Here is a 20,264-nt window from a genome sequence, read left to right as displayed (position 1 = left end):
CATGCTTCAGGAGTGCGCCCTTCCCCCCTTGAGGAGGTACACTCATCTGTCCTCCCAGTGGACCCTTGGTCCCTCCTACTGGTCCGGGGGTGGCGATTGCAAGTCTGCAGGAGTAGCCATTCTGGTCAGGGGTGGGCGTTTCACGGTTGACTCTATCCATGAGCTAGTCTGTGGCCGTCTTTTGGTCATAGACGGCTCGTGGGTGGAAGAGCCAGTTAGGCTCATCAACGTGTACGCCCCCCCAGACAAGAATGCGCGGCTGGAACTCTTCCAGACCCTGCGGACCCAACTCGTCACCACCAGAACAGTAGTGATCGGCGGTGATTTTAACTGTCCGATCGAGGAGGATGGGCGCAGCTCCAGCATATACGCAAAACTTGATGCTACTTCTAGGCTGCTCAGGGAGATGATCTCGGAGGCCTCCTTGCAGGACGCCGTGGGATCCATAGGGAAAGGGACCGTGAACTATTCGTGGTGCCGACCCGATGGATCAGTGCGTTCCAGGATCGACTTCGTGCTCACTTCAAGAACAGTCAAGCATCGTGAGTTCTCCATGGTCCCCTGCTTTTTCTCTGACCACAGGGCTATCCACTTTCGGGGTGACCTGGGCGAGGGCATCGCCCGCGGACCGGGTTCCTGGAAGCTGAATAGCACCCTGCTGGAAAATGAGGAATTGATGGGGGAACTCCGTGAGGCCTATGCCACCTGGACGGAGGAAAAGAGATTCTTCGGAAGGGTAAGTGACTGGTGGGAGTTTGTGAAGGTTAAGCTGCGTAGCTTCTTTCAGGCAAGGGGACGCCAGCGTGTGTGTGCCAGGAGGAGGGAACTCAGGAGACTGCAGCGTCAGTTGCAGTCCCTGCAGGACCTTCAGCACTGTGGCTGGGACGTTAGGCAGGACCTGGAGGACACCAAGAGGAGCCTGAAAGGACACTTCGAGGAAGAATCCAGGCACATTGTCTTCCGTGCCAAGGTGGAGAATCTTGAGAAAGGTGAGAAGTGTAATTCTTTCTTTTTCAGGAAACTCCACTCAGGACACACACCCTTGTCAGAGTTGCGCGACGAGACCGGAACACTCCAGAAGGGGAAGAAGGCTGTGATGAAAGTGGTCAGCGACTACTACACCAACCTCTACTCCCCGAAAGAAACGGACACACAGGCGGCCGACAGGTTCCTGTCAGGTATCACTAACCAAATTGATCCTGCAGGTTCATCAACCGTCAACGCCCCCTTGGTGCTGGGGGAGCTGCACTCTGCCGCTAAATCCTTTAGGCGAGGCAAGACCCCGGGCTGCGATGGTCTCCCAGTTGAGCTCTATGTAGCACTGTGGGATCTCGTGGGCCCGGACCTGCTCGAGCTGTACGAGGAGATGGTGGTAGAGGGCAGAATGCCTCCGTCACTGAGAGAGGGGATGATCACGATTTTGTATAAGCGGGAAGGGGGAGAGATCGGATCTTAAAAATTGGCGTCCGATCTCTCTGCTGAACGTGGACTACAAAATCCTCACCAAGGTCCTGGCCAACAGATTGAAGTCTGTCATCGGACAGATCATCCACCCGGATCAGACTTGCGGCATTCCTGGTCGCAGGATTGCGGACAGCCTTGCGCTTGTCCGGGACACGGTCCAGTACATTCATGGCCGCCGTGTGCACGCGGCCCTGGTCAGTCTTGACCAGGAGAAGGCCTTTGACCGTGTCTCCCACGAGTTTATGTGCAGAGCTCTGCGCAGGTTTGGTCTTGGGGAAATGTTTTGTTCATATGTGAATGTAATGTACACTGACATTTCTAGTTTGGTGCTGGTAAATGGCTGGAAAACTGACCCCTTTCCAATTCTGTCTGGGGTCAGACAAGGCTGCCCTCTCTCACCTCTGCTTTTTGTTTGTTGTATAGAGCTCTTCGCCCGAAGCATCAGACGGAACCCAGAGATCAGAGGGATCACCGCACCAGGACCGGACAGACGGGAGGTCAAGTGCTCACTCTACATGGACGACGTGACGGTGTTCTGTGCTGATCGGCGCTCCATCGACACACTTGCCCAGACCTGTGAGGACTTCGGCCAAGCTTCAGGGGCAAAGGTCAACTGCGGGAAGTCAGAGGTCATGCTCTTCGGAAAGTGGTTCCTGCCTTCTTCTGCACCAATTCCTTTCAGCGTCAAGACGGACTTCATCAAAATCCTTGGGGTCTGGTTTGGAGCTGAGGGCGCAGCCCTGAAGTCCTGGGAGGAAAGACTGTCAAAGATGCGACAGAAGTTTGGACTTTGGAGCCTCAGAGAACTCACCATCGAAGGCAAAACACTGGTACTCCGCAGCGAGATTCTCCCTGTGTTGCAGTACCTCGCCCAGGCCTGGCCCCCTCGGGTCAACACCTGTAAGGCCATCACCAGGGCGGTGTTTCACTTCATCTGGAGCTCCAAAATGGACAGAGTGAAGCGGGCGGTTATGTTCAAGGAACCCCTCAAGGGCGGTAAGGGCGTGCCCGACATCGCTACACTATTGAGGGTGTGCTTTGCTTGTAACTGCATCCGCAGGACATTGGTGGACAGAACTGTGGACTCTGGTGGTAACTCTATGTCCCGTTTTTTTCCTCCTGCCTCTTTGGAGGACCCTTGGATGGGACAAATGGGACAGCTCCATCCCCTACAACTGGGACACGCCTTGGTACTACTTGGACACCTTCAAGTTTATTAAGGAGCTGGGGCTACATGGAGTGAAGCCCGACTTGTGGAAGCCAAAAACTATCCACAAGTTGATCAGAGCATCGGACATTGTTGAGACTGTTCCAGGCCTCCCTTCAGCCACGTGTAAAGTGGTCTGGAGGAATGTTTCTTCAAAGAGACTCACCAACAGGCACAAAGATCTGGCATGGATGGCAATCCAAGGGGGGCTGCCACTCAGGACATTTATGCATGCCAGAAACCTGTGTAGATACAGGCACTGCCCCTTTTGCATCATCCAGGAGGAAACTGCTCTGCATGTTTTCTGGGAGTGCCCCTTTGCACAGGACCTGTTGAGGGCCCTGGAACCTGAACTCAAAGACTTTGTTCCACAGACTGCAATCACACACTTTGGTGTGTTGAACGGACTCTTCTGTGGAACTCATTCACAGGAGGACATTGACGGTGCCTGGCGGGTGCTGTGTTGCTTCAAGGACGCTTTATGGTGCGCCAGAAAGCGCCTCATCCACCAGCGGGAGAGGATGTCCATCGAGGACTGTCGCAGACTGGTTCACAGTCTGCTCAGAGACTATCACCTGATGGACTTCAAGGAGGAAGAGGAGGTCTGAAGATTTCCCCATTCCCCCCCCCCTCTCCCCCGTGTATCCTTTGGCAGTTCAAATAAAGCTTCGGGCCTGTGAACTCTTTACTCCCTCCCCTGCCCCACCTTCTCCACCCCCCCCCCATCACACCCGTTGCCCATTTGAATGTTATTTGACTGTATGACTGGACTTTTTGTGAAATGTTTTTTCAGGTACTGCTTTCAGGGTAATGCGGCGTCATGCATGATGTGATGTTTCGGGGTGTTACTACTCTGCACAACACATTAGGCATCATACCGCAGGATGAATGTAATTTATTGGTATGCTTGGTGATGTATTGTAATGTAGTGTATTTATGCGCTGCGTCGCAGTACAGATTGGATGTACCCTGTTTAAGTATTTGTTTTTTTGTATATTTTCTTGCAAAATAAAGTATACATTTTTCAATCAAAAAACAATGTCCACTCATTATATGGTGTACCGTAATGCAGTGGTTCTCAGCCCTGTCCTCAAGTACCCCCAACGGGTTCTCAGCCCTGTCCTCAAGTACCCCCAACGGGTTCTCAGCCCTGTCCTCAAGTACCCCCAACGGGTTCTCAGCCCTGTCCTCAAGTACCCCCAACGGGTTCTCAGCCCTGTCCTCAAGTACCCCCAACGGGTTCTCAGCCCTGTCCTCAAGTACCCCCAACGGGTTCTCAGCCCTGTCCTTAAGTACCCCCCCAACAGGCCATGTTTGCCGGTTATCTCGCACAGGTGCTTTAAATCAGCGTCAATGGCTTGGTATTTTGGACAGCTATTTTATCTAAGAGAAATTCCCAAAACATGGCCTTTTGGGGTTACTTGAGGACAGGGTTGAGAACCACTGCCGTAGTGTATACAGTGCCGGTGATCTATGAAAAGAGCCAACTCGTGGAAATCTCCAATTATTGCTGCTGGAGAGTGCGGTGGTTGGAGATTTTGACGAGCTGGAGTTTTCGGCAGAACACAGAACGCATAGATTTCTACGATTTTTTTTTTTAATTATTTTGAAGCATATGATTAGATCCTGAGGCTCTAATTGGCTTCAAAAAGGTTGGGCTCGGGGTGCTATTGTCTTCCTGCTTCTCCTTCCTGCCAATCAGGACAGGAAGTGGGTCTTAAGGCCCGGATTGGCCAAGAGGAGTAGCCGGGGAAGCTGCCTGGATGGGGTAAGTGTGGACCTGGCGGGGGGGGGTTGTGTGCTGCCCGGTTTGTGTCCCCCCCCCCCAAAAAAAAAATGGAGCACCAGCCACCACTGATCACGGCTCCGGCAGGTGATGGAACAGTTGGGGAGCTCAGAAAATGTGCGTATCAGTGGGTGGCCCCGAGAAGAAATTCTCTTTAAGCCTGAGAGTTATTCCATGCCTGTATTTTCCCTAATAAATATTAAAGATGGAACGTTTAGATTGGGTAGAAATATGTAAAATAAATACTAAAAGGATACTTTGTTTCATTCTGCTTCGCGTTTGAATCTAAAATCTACTCCAGCAGAAGACCTCTCCCGGCAGGGGAGTCCAGAGTTTTGTCTTGTGCGAACTTTTGTGTACGCAACTTCACACCAAAGCCTGTTTTATGTGGGCTTTTTTTTTTTTTTTTTTTTATCTTTTTTTACGGTTTAATTTTGCATAAACCTCGCACACGTCGGCTTTGTTGTAGGATGTAGACTCGGTCTAACAAAAAGAAGATTGTTCCTGTGACGGCATCAATAACTGAAGTCGGCTGCAAAGACAGACGTGCCTTTTCATCAGCTCAAATGCGTTCCACAGAGAGCCGGCTCCATGGGCAAGCGATGGGGTTGAACATCAAATCAAGACTTCCGCGATCGGAGCTGTGCCTTTAAACCCAGCGGGCGTGCAGGTCGCCTGCTTGCAGTGTCGCAGACGAGGCAGCTACACAAGAAGGTTGAGTGACAGGGCTCTGTATCTTGTAAGAATAGAGATAATGTGAACATGCTTGGAATAAAGAAACGGCTACAAAGCTGGAGATGGCTTTTCTGTGGATCGAAAAAACGCCTTTAAAGGAAACCTGTACTGAGGAAATGCAAAGGATGTTGTTTTTGACTGCTGTACCAGTTTCCTGGCCATCAGGCTGACCCCCTGGTTTCAATAGTCCTTGAGTCTGGAATGATATCTAGGTTAGGAGTTTTGACCTCACACTGACTTCACTGTTTGCATAACCACTTGCCGACCGCAATACATATACACTATATTGTCAAAAGTATAAGGACGCCTGCCTTTACACGCATGTGAACTTTAATGGCATCCCAGTCTTAGTCCGCAGGGTTCAATATTGAGTTGGCTCCGCCCTTTGCAGCTATAACAGCTTCAACTCTTCTGGGAAGGCCATCCACAAGGTTTAGGATTGTGTCTATGGGAATGTTTGACCATTCTTCCAGAAGCGCATTTGTGAGGTCAGGCACGGATGTTGGACTAGACGGCCTGGCTCGCAGTCATCCCAAAGGTGTTCTGTCAGGTAGAGGTCAGGACTCTGTGCAGGCCAGTCAAGTTCCTCCACCCCAGACTCGCTCGTCCATGTCTTAATGGACCTTGTTTTGTGCACTGGTACGCAGTCATGTTGGAACAAGGAGGGTCCATCCCCAAACTGTTCCCACAAAGTTGGGAGCAGGACATTGTCCAAAATGTCTTGGTATGCTGACACCGTAAGAGTTCACTTCACTGGAACCAAGGAGCCAAGCCCAACCCCTGAAAAAAAAAAAACACACCAAAATCTCCCCTCCACCACTAAATGATTTGGACCAGTGCACAAAGCAAGGTCCATAAAGTATAAGGTGGAGGAACTTGACTGGCCTCAACCCAATAGAACAACTTTGGGATGAATTAGAGCGGAGACTGTAAGCCAGGCCTTTTCGGCCATATCAGTGCCTGACCTCACAAATGTGCTTCTGGAAGAATGGTCAAACATTCCCATAGACACACTCCTAAACTTTGTGGACAGCCTTCCCAGAAGAGTTGAAGCTGTTATAGCTGCAAAGGGTGGGCCAACCCAATATTGAACCCTACGGACTAAGACTGGGATGCCTTTGAAGTTCATGTTCGTGTAAAGGCAGGTGTCCCAATACTTTTGACAACAATGTTTTCTGTATATATGCTGCGGTTTGCAAGTGGATATCAGCCATAACCCCGGTACCATTTTTTTTAGCTGGCTTATCGTTTCCGCTGGTTCGCCCAGGAAATGATCCAACTGTGCCGCCAGCTGCTCCCATAGGCAAGTAAAGGGTAGATACTCTTAGAATGATTCTATGGCATTGGACGACTTGAGCGATATCATGACCTCACTTCTGGTCCAGGCTGAAAGTAATTTTTTTTTTTTTTGCCCTTGATTACCAGATTTTAGGCTTTGTAGCATCTGGTGATCAACTCTTTGGATATCTGTTGTGGTTGTCAATTTTGAGCAGACTGATTTTCCCAAACCATGTTCCACTATTTTTAGCCAATCATATTTCAGCTTACTTAGATAAATCAAGAAAAGGTAATTGCTTATTGGTTGCTAAAAGTTACTGCTTTCTATCACATTGAAAGGAATGCTGTGATTCATCTGCTTCTCTTCTGTCTTGTTGGTTCCTATGGTGACTTTTACACCCTCTAATTGGTTTTCCATGATGTGTCTTAACAAAGATGTCTATAAATGTGGCCAGCCTGAAGGATCTGGAGCTCGGTGTTGATGCAGCTGCTATGCCCATGTAAAGTGCATCATTTAGGTGAGTTCCTCTCTATTATGATATGAGAGAATAAGCACATAAGCAGACTTTCTAAATCACGCTACAAGCTCCTCTCCATACATTATTGAAAAGACTCTTCTACGTTCTCCCTCTATAACTTCTCATTACCTTCTGTGTCATCCGTTATTGAAAAGTTTACACCATCGCCCAGCCGTGAGGGATAAAAAGGGACTTTAAGAAAGGAGAGAGTGAGAGGGAAAAGAAAGAAAGCAAGAAAGAAAGAAAGCAAAAAAGAGAGAAAGAAAGAAAGAAAGGGAGAACAGAGAGACAGATAAAGGAGAAAGAGAGAAAGAAATGGAGGGTAAGAAGAGCAAGAATGAGGAGATGCTGCACGCAAAACATAAAATTCAAACTTTAGCCCCTAATAAAAGCTTCTCCAACTTGAAATGTTGAAGAAAGAAAGAAAGTGGTGGAGGGTGGTGGACAGAGATGAGAAGACAGTTCCACCTAAAACCACCAGCAAATCTTTGACAGTGTTATCATCTCAATACCCCTCATGCCAATAAAGAATGGGATCCTGTTCCCTACCCAGACCAACACAAATGGGACTCCAGCCCAACAGAAATTTTCCATCTGGAATTCCGCAAGCACCTTCTCAGGATCCATCAGAGAACCTCCAACAATGCTTGCGGGGCTGAGGAATGCAGATTCCCTTTACTGTTTGCAGTAGAGAAGAGGGTACTATCGTACTGGGACCACCTACAAAACACAAGCCCCAACTCACCAACAAGGACCAAAGCAAACCAAGTGGTCTGAAACAACTCATCAGCACCTTGTCCATCCGAAGCTTACAAAAGCTCACTTAAAAGACATATTGAGCAATTCCAAATAAAACTATGTGAGAGAGAGGAGCAATGTAATAAAGTCCCAGAAATGACTTACTAGTCACTGCAGGGAGATTAAAAATTGGACCCATACCTGAAGATGCTACAAGACCCCAAAGAGAGACAGATCATAAGCCTGTACAGAATGAGAGAGCACAGCCTGGAAATCTAGGGCAGCCTAGACCAGGGTTTCTCAACCAGGGTTCTATGAAACCCAAAGGTTCCTTCAGAAGTTGCTAGAGGTTCCTTGAGCAATGAGCAATTTTTGTCTCTCAGATTAGTTCTCACTGACACCATTGATCTTTTTCGCTATCTTCCCAATGACCACAAGTGTAAGGAGCATTCTTCCCACTGACCATCTCACTAATGTATCATGAGTTGTAGATTTAGTAATTTTTAGCAGGGGTTCCCTGACACTGGAAAGTTATTTCAAGGGTTTGTCTGTGTTGAAAAGGTTGAGAAAGGCTGGCCTAGACAGACCTTTAAATCCAAATAAAGTAGACTGTGCCAGCAGTTCGACCAGAGGGCCCTGGAGGATGGGGTCCAGCTCCAGCTAAGGTGCTCCAAGTACTCAACAGTGAGAGACACTCACTTCAAGAGACTCGCTGCTCTCATCCCAGACTTTAGTTGCATAGAAGAGAAGAGGAATATCTACATTCTCCTGGGAGAAGAGGAACCAATGGTGAAAAAAGCTGCACAATATGCATACTATTGACTGAGAGGGGCATGAGAAATTGTGGACTTACAAGTCCCCTACTTGGATTCAACCTCTATCCTCATTCATTTTAATCCTTAACCTGATAACATTCCTAAACTCACCTCCTATTCTCTTTATATTATCCTATATTAATTTTCTAGGAGACATTCCTACCCCCCTTCCACTTCTCAAGCAAAACCCATAATAACTCCTCAATTGCTTTGGTGATGCTAAAATATACAGTAGATGGTCCTGCTGAGAAAGCCTATTTTAATTCGAGTTTGTGAGTGAGAGAGAGAGACGGGAAGAGGGTGGGAGGGAGAAAGAGTGAGAGAGAAAGGAAAAGAGAAAGAAAAGAACAGTGTGAGAGAGAAAGGATGGAAAGGTGAAAAGAGAAAGAAAGAAAGAAAGAAAGAAAGAAAGAAAGAAAGAAAGAAAGAAAGAAAGAAAGAAAGAAAGAAAGAAAAGAAGCAAAGAGACAAAGGAAAGAAAGAAAAGTAGGAAAGAAAAAGAGAAGGAAATTAGAAAATAAGGAAAGGAGGAAAGAAAGTAGGAAAAAAAAGAAAAGAAGGAAAGAAATAAGGAAAAAAACGAAGAGAAAGAAGGAAAGAAAGAAAGAAAGAAAAGAAAAGAAAAGAAAAGAAAAGAAAAGAAAAGAAAAGAAAAAAGGAAGGAAAGAAAGAAAGAAAGAAAGAAAGAAAGAAAGAAAGAAAGAAAGAAAGAAAAAAAAAAGAGAAGGAAAGAAAAGAAGGAAATTAGGAAAGAATGAAGGAAAAGACAGAAAGAAAGAAGGAAAGATAAGAAGGAAAGAAAGAAAAAAGAAGGAAAGAAAAAGAAATTAGAAAATAAGGAAAGGAGGAAAAAAGAAAGGAGGAAAGATAGTAGGAAAGAAATAAAAGAGGGAAAGAATGAAGGAAAAAATGGAAGGAAAGAAGCAAAAGCCGAAAGGAAAGAAAGAAAAGAAGGAAAGGTGGAAAGAAAGATGGAAAAGAAGCAAAGGAGAAAAGAAAGAAAGAAAGGAAAAGGGAAAAGGTGGAAAGAAAGAAGAAAAAGAAGGAAAGAAAAGAAAAAAGAAGGAAAATAAGGAAGGAAAGAAAGAAAGAGAAAGAAAGAAAGAAAGAAAGAAAGAAAGAAAGAAAGAAAGAAAGAAAGAAAGAAAGAAAGAAAGAAAGGAAGAAAGAAAGAAAAAGAAAAGACGTAAAGAAAGAGGGAAAGGATGGAATGAAAAGAAGGAAAGAAAGAAAGATAAGAAGGAAAGAAAGAAGAGAAGGAAAGAAAGAAGCAAAAGAAGGAAATTAGAAAATAAGGAAAGGAGGAAAGAAAGAAAAGAAGGAAGGAAAAGACGGAACGAAAGAAGAAAAAGACAGAACAAAAGATTAGGAAGGAAAGGAGGAAAGAAAGAAGGAAAAGAAGGAAAGAAAGGGAAGAAAGAAATAAAAGAAGGAAAGAAAAAAGGAAAAGATGAGAAGAAAGAAGCAAAAAAAAAGAAGGAAAAGAAGGAAAGAAAGAAGAAAAAAAAAAAGGATAGAAACAAAAAGTGGAGACAGAGATAGGAATAGAGCTAGAGAGCGGAGATAAAAGATCATAGAGGAGACAGCGAGTGTGAAAGAAAAAGATTGAGGGCTACAGAGAGGAATAGGAGAGGAATAATAGAGAGACAGCTAAAGAAGGAAGGAGAAAAAATGGAGGGTAAGAAGAGGAAGAGAAGCCCGGAGCAAAATAATAAAATAAAATAAGCGCAGGGCTGACATGACAAGGAAAACAGGGTACATGGAATAAGAGGGCTATTGATTGGAAGAACATGGGGGAGGAGGGGACAGAGACAAATAAAAGCAGCTGGCCCCTCCCCAGCATCACCATAGAGTGTAGGAGAAAGCTTGGAGAGCATGGCAGATGTGGAACAGCTTCTGGCCCAGCTGTGGGCTGAGGCGGCGACAAGGGGAGCAGGATGGCTGTAGGCACGGCTAGCGCCGGTGCTGGACGAGCAGGCCGCGGGTGCCAGTACTGGGGGGCAGGAGTCCGCACGAGCTAGGAGGTGCAGGCCTCCGGGACGCTTCTCCCCGGACCCCTCCCCCAGAGCTCAGCGTCAAACAGGGAGTCCTGCTCGGGCCCCTCCGTGAAGTGTTCCGCTGTGCTCGCTGGCGAGGGTCCCGGGAGGAATCCCCCACAGAGACGGAGCTATGCAGTCGGGCGCTCCGGCTACAGGAGCAGAAGAGTGCGGGCTCCGCCCCTGGCGGTGAGTCAGCGGGGGCGGAGTTTCGGCAAGGGAGTCGTGCAGCTGCGGCCGCAGGGCCTTCCTCTGACTCGGCAGGCCACCAACCGAGGGCCAGGAGGGAGGCACGGAGTGTCACAACAGGGGTGGAGATGGGCAGGAGGACCTCTGCGAGCCCCCTGGACCGGGCAAGGCAGCGCAGAAATCCGTGGGCGGATCCAGCGTGTGGAGGCGAGGCCAGAAGCCGCATGGACCCTCGGCATCCAGGAATGCTCCCCTTGGAGGGCTGTCACCAGAGGATGATGTGATGTCCATTCAGAGGTCAGAGGGCGAACTGTCGGAGGAGGAGGATGAGCCCCAGAGATGGTCAGCAGCGGTGGAGGCGGGATGCTATGGAGTAGGATGGCACCAGAGGTGCATCGCTTTGCATGACTGGACCGGCCACCGGATGTTTTAGTTCTGCACGTAGGCGGTAATGATTTAGGAGTTAGGTCCATGTTGGAAATAACGCAGGATATTAATTTTGATTTCTTGAGGCTTCGCATGGCCTTCCCGGAGATGCTGATTGTATGGTGCGACATCATTGCTCGGACGACATGGCGTCTGGCCAGATCAGTAGAGGGGATCAATAAGGCTCGGAAGAAAATTATTAGAGATGTTAGTAGATTTGTAGTTCGGAATGAGGGGCTGGTTATAAGGCACTTGGAGCTGGAGGTAGATACTTGGAGATACCTTCGGGGGGGCAGGGTACACCTTAATGCGGTGGGGATTGACAGGCTCTGGGGTTTCAGGATGGCATCCAAAGAGCGTTGAGGGTGTGGAGAGGCACCCAAGGGTAGGGTTTTTCCCTTGGGCACTGTGGTGGGTGTTGGTCTTTGCGGGTGAATGAAGATACCTCGGAAGGAAGAGTTTGGGACCCATCAGTGGTATAGGTCCCGATGGTGGTATTCCAGCTAACGTTGGTTTAGCTGGAAGTTTGGGTAAAGGGTGCACTGCAGTCAGTAGTTATCTCCGAGCAAGCATGTCGGCTGGAGGCCTATTATTATATTTGAAAGGTACCGCAGTGCAGTATTACACAGATGGTATTTTGGGGTTCCTGCAAAGACCAACGCTAGTATTGACTGATGGGTTTGATAGAAGATGTTTTGTTACGGTTATGTTAACTTAAAATGAATTTTGTTAATAAAAGAGGCCGCTACGGCCAATATTTTACTCCAATTTTGGTGTGGTCTCGTTTAATGGGTAATGGTAAAGGTTGGAGTGAGGGGTCTGGTCAAGCAGTAATGGTACATCTGTTATACAAGGGTCAAGGATGAGGAGGCGCTGCTCACAAAACATACAATTCAAACTTTAGCCCGCAATAAAAGTTTCTCCAACTTGGAATGTTGATAATAGCGAGCGCCATAAAAATAAAGCCATTTTTCAGCTAAATAGAACCAAAGCAAGTGCCCTTGAATTTTTCAAAGAAAATACAGCTTCACCGCCTAGCCTTAGGACAACATTGCGTTCGTGGGAAAGAATACTTAGCGGTTCGCTACAAATCTCTCCGCGATGAGACGTGAATGATTGTCATACATTCAGTCGCCTTTGTCTAGGCTGATAATATCTCCCTGCTATTGAGAGATATAGAATGTTAGTCTGTCATTGTACTTGTCTGCCAGTAACAAAACCCTCCAGCGCTTACACTCCACTTTATAGAATTTTATTAATATAATGAATGGCGCGCCTGTAGCATACCCCGTACCACTCGGAAACTTCAGAATTTAAAAGCTATCATTTTTTACCGTGATAAATCACCGAACAAAGGATTTATGGAGCTGCTGGAGAAAAAAAAAAAAGGTACATATCTTTTTTTTTTTTTTTTTCTGAATACTTATAACTGTAAAGTCAACTGTCTCGGGTATCAAGGCCTCGTTCCGGCAAATAACGGTTGAAAGACGGCAAAAATGCAGTTACTTTTTTATGCTCAGGACCGCTGTTATCGTCACGTAACTTAATCTCAGTTAATTAGGTCCTCTAATGCCTGGCGTTCTATCTACGAGTGTTGTCTTTGAGTTGACGTTCTTCAGCAGACCACTAGAAAGCCAACCAATAGAACAATGGAGACGAGTGTGTGTTTTTGCTAATTATCATAATTATGTCTTTACTTGATCGTACATTTGTGTCTTTTATTTTACCACCATGGCCTTTTCTTTATACCCCCCTCTTTCTTCATCAATGTATGGAATATGTGGCTTCCTTAAAGGTCTTCGGGGTCTCACAAACAAAAGTCGCTCAGGGTGGGTTGTTGCCGTGCAAAATGACAGCGGTGTCGGTGAAAGAGTCGGTGAGGCCAACGCGCGATACTCGGGTAAGTGCTTTTAATTGCAAGACAAACCGTGTGGAGATGTGGACGCCCACACAATAGAGCAGAAGATGGGGATGAAGGTGTTCTTCAACCTATCAACCTTGGAAGGTCTCTTCTTTGATGTGTTTCATCGCTGTCAAAAAATCCTGAAGATTATTTTAAATGGATGAATTATGGTATGACCCGTCTTCTGTCTTGGTCTAAAAGTTCATGCTTCAGTGTTTAAAGAGAACCAAAGATGGGCATTTGTAAGAATCAGAATACGCACTTTTAAGCCTTTTTTAAAGTGGTTCTAAAGGCTCGGGCCAGGTTCAAATATGTCCGGCTGCGGTTTGCAGCCCAGGCCCCGGTGCGTTCCTGTTCACCGGTTCTGGTGCAAATTAGGTCCGAATTTTTGCCTGATTTCGAACCTGAACCGGGCCCAAACACGCACAGGACCCTTTTGGAATCTGGACCGCGGCTGCCCCGGACATGTGTGAACCGGCTCCACTGAGAGCCGGTCACACTCGCACACAGGGGCGGACTGATAACTCATGGGGCCCCCGGGCAATAGGAGATTATGGGGCCACACAGTATACACACACACAGTATACAATCACACAGTATACACACACACAGTATACAATCACACAGTATACACACACACAGTATACAATCACACAGTATACACACACACAGTATACAATCACACAGTATACACATACATGTACACACAGTATACACAGACAGATGTAAAAAAAAACACAGATTTATACATACTGTCCCTGGTTTTACTGAGGCTGGCAACCCTGATGGGGCCCCCTAGTGGCCCAGGGCCCTCGGGCAATGCCCGAGTGGCTCAAAGGTCAATCCACCCCTGCTCGCACGTCATGCGAATTAGATGCGGTGAAAACTCGCACAAGTCGCACATATGTGAACCCAGCCACAAGGTTTTTTTACCTTAAAAGCATGAACCTGGCCTGAGCCTTTAGAACAACTTTAAAAAAGGCTTAAAGAACCTTCTCTGTGCAGCAGCCCCCCCCCCTAATACTTACCTGAGACCCAGGTAAGTATTAGGCTCTTGTGCACATACAGAGATAAACACGAGAGCCTTGGCTATCTGGGGACTCTCCTTCCACATTGGCTGAGACAGCAGCAGGAGCCATTGACTCCTGCTGCTGTCAAACACAGCCAGTGAGCCAATGAGAAGAGAGAGGGGGGCGGGACCAAGCCGTGGCTCTGGGTGTGAATGGACATGCAGAGCAGCGGCTCAGGAGCAAGCCTACTCGGGTGCCCCCCCCCCCCCCCGTAGCAAGTTGTTTGCTTTGGGGGCACTTGGCATGAGGAAAGGGCCAGGAGCACCGGCGAGGGGCCCGAGAAGAGGAGGATCGGTGCTGCTTGGTGCAAAACCATTACACGGAGCAGGTAAGTATAACATGTTTTTTTGTTTTTTTAAAACAAGCCTTTAATTTTACTTTAACTGCTTGCCGACCGCACTATAGCCGAATGATGGCTACAGGGGGGCCGGCTACTTCTCCCGTGCTGGGGCACAGGCGGCGCACTCTGTGATCACAGTGTGCGGAGGACACTGCTGATCACAGTTTGATGTAAAGGGCCAATCAGCAGCTCTTTACCACATGATCAGCTGTGTCCAATCACAGCTAATCACGAATGTACAGAGAAGCCGATTATTCGGCACTCCTTTCCTCATGCTGACAGCATGAGGAGAGGAGAAGAGAGCCGATAACCGGCTTCTGCAAAAGGGACATGTACACTGATAGTTAGGGCACTGATTATCAGTGCAGTCCCAATAGTGCCCACCAGTGCTGCCAATCTGTGCTCACCAGTGCTGCCATTACATGCTCACCAGTGCTGCCAAGAAGTGTTCATCAGTGTCTCCTCATGAGTGTCACGTATCAGTGCCACCTACCAATGCCCATCAGTGCTGCCTATCAGTGCACATCAGTGCCACCTATCAGTGCCGCCTATCAGTGCCCATCAGTGCCACCTATCAGTGCCGCCTATCAGTGCCCATCAGTCCCACCTATCAGTGCCCATCAGTGTCTCCTCATGAGTGTCACGTATCAGTGCCACCTACCAATACCCATCAGTGCCGCCTATCAGTGCACATCAGTTCCACCTATCAGTGCCACCTATCAGTGCCCATCAGTGCTGCCTATCAGTGCCCATCGGTGCTGCCTATCAGTACCCTTTGGTGCTGTTTATCAGTGCACATCAGTGCCCATCAGTGCTGCCTATCAGTACCCATCGGTGCTGTCTATCAGTGCACATCAGTGGAGGAGAAAAATTACTCGTTTGCAAAATTTTATAAACGAAAAACTATGAAAAAGGTTTTTTTTTTGTTTTTTTTCGATCTTTATTCGTTTATTTTTTTCAAACCGTGCTGCACCTAAACGCATGGTACTTTGTTGCGCAAAAACATAGGCATTAGCAAAGTGCATTGGGGCTCCATTAATTAATGAAAACGCCGCGCACCTACTAAAGGGATGTGTGTTTTTTGTGCGTTGAATGCACACGACTTTGCGCGTGTTCCCACAAAACATGCATGTGACCCTAACCTTATGGAGAATTTTCAGATTTCCCGGCGTTGGGCTTGACTAAGGCATAACAGAGGTAGTGCCAAATGTGCTCCCCTAGACCTCTACAGCCCAGAGAACCCCGCTTCCCACTAAACACTAAAATGATATGACCGACACACATTTGGAGTATAAAATGGGCTGTAGCAGCCATTTCTTAGCAGTAAACAATATATCAACATTCCTTAGAACAGAAATATAGAACAATAACAATAATGACCCCCCAGGTTACCGATTCTTGGAGTTAATACCAAACCAACACAAAATTTGTATCTGCGGAACCACTTGAAGGTCCTCAGCCACAGAACACCAGCTTAAGGACAATATCAAATTTCAGGCTGACACCTTCATTTCCACCAATTCCCGTTAACAAGGATTAACAATAGGACGTGATACCATAGACGGGTCCTTACTCTGATATTACACAGCAAAAATTTGGACGCCTCCAAGGACCCCAACCGCCAAACAACAAAAACCACCCAACAAGTCCAACATCCACAGGGTGGGAGATTGGGAAGCTTCTTCGTCGTCCTTTTGCCTCAAAGTGCCCTTCAGACTTCGTGACCCCCACCTCCACACCGTCTTTGCCCCTCCCTAGAATAACCTCCACCAATAAATGCCTCAGCCCTTTAAACTAACTACTGACCATCAGTGACGGCCCGTCCATTAGGGCCGCACAGGCGCCGCCCCCCCTCATCCATGCGTCCGGCCCCCTAATCTACATGCAGGGACGCCGGAAAATTAATTCCAATGGGGGAAGTGTTTTTTTTTTAAAGCAAGTGATTAGAGCCAGAGGCTCTAATATGCTTCAAAAAAGGGTGGGCTCAGGGTGCAGACTACTGAGCTCCGAGCCCACCCAGTTGTGTGAGAACAGCGAATGAATATTCACTATTCTCACACTAATCCTCCTCTTAGCCTATCAGGAAGCGGGTCGTGAGACCCGTCACCCGGTTGGCTCACAGGATAGGCGATCCTATTGGATGCCTAGCACCTAGGAGGAGGAAAGAGGAGATGCACGGTGGAAGCCGCCGTGATGGAGAAGAGGACACACAGGAGCTGCTGCCCGTCGCCCGCCGGAGCCAGAGCGCTGCCTGCCCGCAACCTATGGGGTAAGTGCTGATCACCGATATAGAGCGGCGGGCCGGGGGGGGGGGGCGTGGTTGTTTACCGCCCACCCCTCAAAAAAAATCTACTACTGACCATACAGTGGAACCTTGGTTAATGAGTAACGTGGCTAACGAGCATTTTGAAAGACGAGCAACTTTTTTTTTTAAATTCTGAGTCTTGCAAAATGAGCAGAATTCAAGGTAATAGGTCTTGCAGTACTGCATTTGGCCAGGGGTGCGGGGGCGCCGGTGACACTCGGAATGGTTCGAAGCCGTTCGGAGCCTTTCAGAAATACTCGGAATGACTCGGAAATACTCGGAGCCACTCGGAAATACTCGGAACCACTCGGAAATACTCGGAAACCCTCGGAAATACTCCGTTGCCGAGTGTTTCCGAGCCTTTCCGAGTTCAGCCGAGCTGTCCCTGAGTATTTCCGAGGCTCTCCGGCACCCCCCCTCCACCTCTGGCCACATGCGGTATTGCATGCAATAGAAATCAATGCGGAACGAATAATCTTCGTTTCCATTGACTTCAATAGGGAAACTCGCTTTGATATGCGAGTGCTTTGGATTACAAGCATTCCCAGGGAACGGATTATGCTCGTAATCCAAGGTTCCACTGTACTACCGTTAACCTACTGACTCTTGTACTACCCTGCTAGCCTAGTCATGCATGCCCTTTGCCTATTTTCTTTTTTTTTTGTTTGCTTCGGGCCTCTCTTTACAGAAATCGGAGTCCTACTTTAGCGATACGCAGTCCATAAAATGGACTAATTAAAACCCAGACCGCGCTGGAAATGATTTGATGGCGGCGGACAGCGGAGTATTTGATATCAGATGATGCTTCATGTGTCATCCCAACGCCCGGGTAATAAGAATTCTGGCATCGAAAATGAAAACGTTGTTTGATCTGCGGATTTCAATTGCCAATTAAATAAAACAAAGAAGCCGCTAATGACACACAACACGTTTACTCCAATTTGAATGGATTTCCCGAGAATTAATAATGACAGTGATTAAAACACAAAGCGCGCGGGATATTTTCTCCGGCGCGCCGCTGATCTTCTCCGCTTGACTCGTCACATGTCACTTTGATTGACAGTGATTCCGGTTGTCACTTGGGTAGGCCGTTTTTCATGGAGATGGATACATGTATTCATCAGACACGCGGGATCGCTGAGAGACATCAATTTATAAAACCTCCGCGTCTGAAGCCGCAGTGTTCAACATTCATACGTTTTATTTTATTTCATTTTTTTTTTTCTTTTTCTTTTTTTTATCTTTTGCTCGCTTACCAAAAGCTCAGATCAGTTAGTCTTCGAAGAAAGGCTGGCTTTGATAAATACAAAATACTCCGAGTAGAATTTCAAATTTCGGCTTGTTGTGGTCGGGATTTATTGATTGCGTCTGTCCTGCTGGTTGCAGGTCTTTGCGGTTCAGCGTGAGGCTTATTTGATCTGCATCCTTTGACAGTCTGTGTAAAAATCCAAAAATAATGATAATATCGCTGACGGCCTTAGACCCCCTTTCACACTGGGGCCGCTCCTTTTAGTGCTGTTTAAGCGGCGCTTTTTCGGCCGCTAGCGAGGCGCTTTTTAACCCCAAAGAAAGGGGTCAAAAGCGCCCGTGTTGCGGCGCTTCTAAAACGCTTTTCAGGCGCTTTGGAAGCATTTCCCATCTGCCCATCTACAGTGCCCAGCACTCCTAAACCGCCCCAAAGATGATGCTTGCGGGACTTTTCCTAACGTCCCGTAAAGAGCACCGCCCCAGTAAGAAAATTTACACCAAATCGAATGGGAAGCGGTTTTCAGGTGGTGTACAGGCGCTATTTCTAGCGCTAAAATGCCTGAAAAACGCCTCAGTGTGAAAGGGGTCTTACAGATCTTGTTTTGTTCTGCTGGAAAGTCTCAAAAATGTCTTGGAGGGATGGGGTACCGTCGGGTCTTTTTTTCAGCGGGAGCGCAGGGGGTGGGGGGAGGGGGGGCACAGGCAGTCCTGGATGTATGAAATTGCATGGGGTGCTGGGGTGTGCTGGAGGGTCCATTGATGCTGGCTTCTGGGGGTGGAATCTATTGTTGCTGATGGTGGAATCTATTACTAAGGGAGGGGGTCTTTTGCTGCTGGGTGGAAGTCTTATGTTGCTGGTGGGTCAGTGGTTGCTGGGAAGGATCTGCTGTTGAAGAAGAGGTCTATTTTTGCTGGCTGCTGGGAGACCTACTAATGCTGGCTGCTGGGAGATCTATTGTTGCTGATGGGATCTAGTGTTCCTGGAATGGATTTGTTGTTGCTAGGGAGTATTTTGTTGCAGGGGTCTATTGTTTTTGTTGTTAGGGGATCTGTTGTTACTGGGGGGGTATTTTGTTTCCGGGGGGGGGGGTCTTTTATTGCTGGTGTGGAATCTATTGTTGCTGATGGTGGACTCTATTGTTGAGGGAGGGAGTCTTTTGCTGCTGGGTGGAAGTCTTATGTTGCTGGTGGGTCAGTTGTTGCTGGGAAGGATCTGCTGTTGAAGAAGAGGTCTATTTTTGCTGGCTGCTGGGAGATCTACTAATGCTGGCTGCTGGGAGATCTTTTGTTGCTGATGGGATCTAGTGTTCCTGGAATAGATTTGTTATTGCTAGGGGGTATTTTGTTGCAGGGGTCTATTGTTTTTGTTGCTGGGGGATCTGTTGTTACTGGGGGGGGGGGTATTTTGTTGCAGGGGTCTATTGTTTTTGTTGCTGGGGGATCTGTTGTTACTGGGGGGGGTATTTTGTTGCGGGGGGGGGGTATTTTATTGCTGGGGTGGAATCTATTGTTGCTGATGGTGGAATCTATTGGTAAGGGAGGGGTCAGCTATGAGTAAGCATCTCTAGATGTGAAACGCGTTAGCTTTTGCTACACTCTGTTCCTATGAAATGGCTATCCTTGGATTTTAATCGATTATGCAATAAAGATGTCTGTCTTCAGTGTGCGGCAGTCCAGGATCTTCTCGTTTCTATAGACTTGTGCAAAGTCTGCACCTGATATCAATCACAGAGGGTGGAGGCACTCAGATGTGGTTCTAAGGCTTGGTGAGCGGCATATCCTCTACGTTTATTGGTAAGGGAGGGGGTCTTTTGCTGCTGGGTGGAAGTCTTATGTTGTTGGTGGGTCAGTTGTTGCTGGGAAGGATCTGCTGTTGAAGAAGAGGTCTATTTTTGCTGGCTGCTGGGAGATCTACTAATGCTGGCTGCTGGGAGATCTGTTGTTGCTGATGGGATCTGGTGTTCTTGGAATGGATTTGTTGTTGCTAGGGGGTATTTTGTTGCAGGGGTCTATTGTTTTTGTTGCTGGGGCATATGTTGTTACTGGGGGGGGGGGGTTATTTTGTTGCCGGGGGGGTCTTTTATTGCTGGAGGGGTCTATTGTTGCTGGCTGCTGAACATGTCGGTAGACAATCCTTGGACACTTCCGATACGCCCAGATCTCCTTTTTTTTTTTTTTTTTTTTTTCAAATTTTTTATTTAAAGAA

The 20,264-nt window shown here is 47.5% G+C and overlaps 1 protein-coding gene across 1 annotated transcript; it reads left to right on the top strand.

Moving 5' to 3' along the window:
• The first annotated feature begins 676 nt into the window (after positions 1-676).
• Positions 677-3,407, top strand: LOC141111759 (uncharacterized). Its single transcript, XM_073603898.1, has 2 exons — positions 677-1,178; positions 1,888-3,407. The coding sequence occupies exons 1-2, from the start codon at positions 677-679 to the stop codon at positions 2,682-2,684; spliced, it is 1,299 nt and encodes a 432-aa protein (XP_073459999.1). The 3' UTR covers positions 2,685-3,407.
• The last annotated feature ends 16,857 nt before the right edge of the window (positions 3,408-20,264 follow it).

Source organism: Aquarana catesbeiana, linkage group LG11 (assembly GCF_042186555.1).
Source record: "Aquarana catesbeiana isolate 2022-GZ linkage group LG11, ASM4218655v1, whole genome shotgun sequence".
NCBI lineage: Eukaryota > Metazoa > Chordata > Amphibia > Anura > Ranidae > Aquarana > Aquarana catesbeiana.
Note: the sequence above shows the minus strand (reverse complement) of the source record. Positions and strands in the feature narration are given on the sequence as shown.

Bases quoted from the DNA above. Each gene is read 5' to 3' on its own strand.
- LOC141111759 (XM_073603898.1), top strand. From the start codon at position 677: ATGGGGGAACTCCGTGAGGCCTATGCCACCTGGACGGAGGAAAAGAGA. The intron at 1,179-1,887 runs GTATCACTAACC...TTTGTTGTATAG, and splicing joins GGCCGACAGGTTCCTGTCAG to AGCTCTTCGCCCGAAGCATC.